Source organism: Salminus brasiliensis, chromosome 9, assembly GCF_030463535.1.
Source record: "Salminus brasiliensis chromosome 9, fSalBra1.hap2, whole genome shotgun sequence".
NCBI classification, from domain to species: Eukaryota; Metazoa; Chordata; class Actinopteri; order Characiformes; family Bryconidae; genus Salminus; species Salminus brasiliensis.
In genome coordinates, this window is record NC_132886.1 from 34,720,782 (window position 1) to 34,724,901 (window position 4,120).

Consider the following 4,120-nt stretch of genomic DNA (forward strand, 5'->3'; position numbering starts at 1 on the left):
ATGTAGGTGATGGTTGGTTGGTGTGGTTGGTGTGGCACAACAGATAACACCACTACCTGGCACTGAGCTACCACACCGTGTGGGAGACTGGGGTTCGATTCCCGGCCTGGGTGACTATGCTGCACTACACCAGTAAGAGTCCTTGGGCAAGACTCCTAACACTGCATTGGCCCTCCTGTGTAATACGAGTAACCCTGTAAGTCGCTCTGGATAAGAGCGTCAGCTAAATGACATGAATGGAAATGACATGAATGATGGTGTTTTGTAGTTGGTGACGGCCTGCATGCTCTGCCACATGCATCGCGTTACTGCAGTGTCTTGAGAATTACTGGATTTTCTGTGCGTAGTTGCGCTTTGCCTCTCTGGTGGCCCGGGAGAGCTTGGCTCTGGCTGTTCTGAGGCCTGCTTTATCTCCTGACATGAACGCCTTGTCACAAGTTCTCAGTACCATGCGCACCTCTGCAGTCATCCTGGGTTTCTATTTAGGATGAGTTGTGATGACCTTGAGTAACACCGTCAATGCACTTGCTGATGTAGCCAGTCACTGACTCTGTATATTCCTCCAGGTTAATGTACTATGTACACTGTCGTCAACTCCCTAGATAAATAAAAAGGTCTGGCTCTGACAATCGCAAACTCCACCAGCTGTGAGCAATGACTGGAGACTAACACAGCATTCTTACACCATTCTGTGTTGATGTGAACACACACTTCTCAACCTCGAGCTTTACCACAAAGTTCAGGATTCCGGTCTGCCCAGAGGCAGAGCAGGCCTTCAAGCTGGATGGAGGAGTCCGGAGTGGAGCTAGTTAGCCATGTCTCCAAAAAAAATTAAAAAACAACAGTCTCTGTACTCACGCTGGGTAGCCCGCTGGATTTAGTTTATTATCCAAGCACAGATGGCATGAGAGCAGTTCCGAGGTTTGTTATCTGCCTGACTTTTAGTAAGTTTTGAAATCACACTAAAAAAGTATTCTAGTGAGAGAAAATATGACCCTTTCTAACCTTACTTTCGTGTGGTTTCAACTTGTTATCAAATAGTTATCTTACTCCTTTGTCTCACCTTTTGTTACCCTTTGTCTGCCGGCTTAAAGTGGTGTGGTAATTCAAGTAACCCTCAAAAGGTGATAACAATCAATTGGTCATACTGATGACCTTTGTTGTGTGATGACCATCAACCCCCCTCAACTTCATTTCCCTCCTACACCTCCTTAAACTCCCCTTCTTCACCCTCACCTTCATCCCCCACATACCCCTTCTTAAATTCCTCTTCTTTATCATCCTTTACCCTTCCACAGTTCCCAATATATATAAGGTCCTCTCGAAATATCCCTAATCAGACTGGGTTTGACTAGACTGGATTTGTTTTAGACTGGATTTGACTAGACTGGATTAGTTCAGACTGGAATCGATCAGACTGGATTGGTTTAGACTAGACATGGTCGGATTAGACTAGGTTGACCGTGAATGATCGAATTTCTGTGTGTATCAATAAACTCATCAACACTGAAGATCCAGTCTCCTGACTCCTGAATCTGCCTACTGTATGCCGGATTTCTAACACTAGGATTATTTTTGTTATTCTCCATCAGTGAGACTAAATATGCTCAGCGAGCTTTAATGAGTGACCTTCTTTACTCAATAAGGCTGTCCTTCCAGGCAGAGTGGAACGCCTCCAGCTTGTTTGTCCAACATTTTATGGGTTTGATCACTGTACCACAGTGCAAGCTTTTAAACAACATTCTGATTTACACTTTCTAGTCTGAAGTTTACTTATTTCACAATGCTCTAAAGGCAATCTAGGCAGCTTTAGAGTTAATGGCTCTTGTGCCTTGGTCCAGGAGGCGTTTCTCTCATTGATGAAGTTAGGACGTTTCTTTGTAAACAAGGGATTATCCCTTTCTAAAATCCTAAATTTCATTATAGGAGCTTGCTTATTGCAAACTGAGAGGAATAAAATATATTAAAAAAAAATACCAGGCACTCTCAGTGGCAGGGATTAGGCTAACTCTACCTGTCAAAATTACACAGAACATGAAAAAATGCTTGTCCTTCCAGTCTTTTAAAATACCTTTTAAAACATAGCGAGGATTAAACTTCTTACACGAAAGCACAATGATCACTAACGCGCTACAAAACACTGTCGTCAAAATGTACATAGGGATGCATTTGTAAGAATAAAATCCATCACTTTTGACACCTGATACAAAATATATACAATATTTAACAATGAGATACATAAACCGCACTGTGTCTGAATGTTTAAGAGGAAAAATCCACGTAAGACATTTGAGTGCAATCAAACATTTTAAAAAGCTGCAAAAATAAGTGTCAATAAGAGTGACTCAGTTGTTCATTGCACCACAAAAAGGATCTAGATGTTTGTCTGCCATACATCCGGATATCTGAGGCTCAGCTATTGGGCAGGGACATATGCAGTAGTATATGACTACCAAATATTACTTTATAGTTCCATTTAAGCACAGGTTATGTTCACTTAACAAAATCAAAGTTAGGGTGATTTTCAGCAGCTGTTAGAAGTTAAAGCTTAAAATATGTGTAATAAATATAAAACATACATTTATATATTTATAAATTATGAACAAAAATGAACTTTATATAATTTTCTATATATTTTCTTTATTAACCAGAATTATCACTATACTAGTTTTTATTCATTGATACATTAGAAGTACTAAATGTTGCACACTCTTTCCCTTTCCTTCTCCTTTCCTACTCCTTTCCTCTTTTTACACCACAGTGTAGGTTTTTGTTATATTTGTGATGTTTAGCTATAATGATTCATTTAATCTGGCCATACCAATTCATATTTAATGCAGTAATGAAAACAACATTTTATCCACATATACAGGCTCAGTAATATGATTTGAATCTTCTAACATAAAACTTGCCAATCATTGAAATTACTTAGTTCATTAAGACATCCTAAATTCTACCATGAGACCCAAACAAACCCCGGGGGAGATTAGATTAGCAAGACAAGTATAAGAAGAAAATACAAGCATGCATATGTTAAATTCATAAGCATGACTACCAGCCAATAAAGGCATTGTCACATTGTGACAAATTGTGAACTGGGGTGGGTGGAGCTAGATACAGTACATTCACCAACAGAGCTATACAGCTATACAGCATTGGCTAAAGCTGGAGTTCTGAACTCATATGCTCAACAATAATGCTGCTTTTCTTTATGGTTTTAATGCTGATTTTCAGCCTTGGTAAGTTACTTTCAATACAGCATGCTAAAATCAAAATAGAATACTTTCCTGCTTCTTTTAAGCTGTAAAACACTTGTGAATGTGAAAATATTGAAATATTAATTTCTCTTGTCTTTGTAGGTGAAACTGCTGACACCATCAGTCCAGACCAATCATCCATCTCTTTAAGTGAAGGCTTTACAACCACACTGTCCTGCACATATGGTGGTTCTCCTGACAGCCTCCACTGGTATCAGCACAAGCCTGGATCAAAACCAGAGTTTCTGCTACTGATCCTTGTGTCCAGTGAACATGTGACTAAAGCTGAACCTGCTGACCATCGGCTGTCTATCAGACTTCAGAAAAACAATGAGAAGTCTAGAGTGAATCTGATGATCTCCTCTGCTGCAGTGTCAGACTCTGCACTCTACTACTGTGCTCTGGAGCCCACAGTGACAGGAAATCCAGCTTCACTGTACACAAACTGTAATGATGTAAAGTCTGGCTTTTGTCAGGAGGGGGAGCTCATCTTCTAAAATATCTTTCCTTTCTTGATTCATCAGCTGAGTCTCAGAAGATAAACACAGCTACAGTATGTTGTTGATGCTCAATGGTGGAATAGGCTTAAAAGAAAACTTTGCTAAAAGTGTTTGGTTCTAGAACTGATTTGTGTATTTACCTTGGTGTTTAGGCACTTTTTGGCTGTCAATTACCATCTCTCTTTCTCTCTTTCTCAGACACAATTTAACCAATGGTTAATGTAGATGCAGGTAGTCAGTCAGTCAGATTTATTTGTATAGCGCTTTTTACAACTGTTGTCATCACAAAGCAGCTTTATATAAATAGTGATTAATAAAAGACAGAGACAAAGAAGAAGGCTGTTCTACATGTACATGTAGAAC

General features: G+C 39.6%; 1 gene segment (V, D, J or C); it reads left to right on the forward strand.

Annotated features, from left to right (window-relative positions):
• Positions 1 to 3,196: 3,196 nt before the first annotated feature.
• On the forward strand, positions 3,197 to 3,754 carry LOC140562786 (T cell receptor alpha variable 38-1-like). The segment is given in 2 exon segments: positions 3,197 to 3,239; positions 3,360 to 3,754. Coding segments are annotated over 2 exon segments (438 nt in total).
• The last annotated feature ends 366 nt before the right edge of the window (positions 3,755 to 4,120 follow it).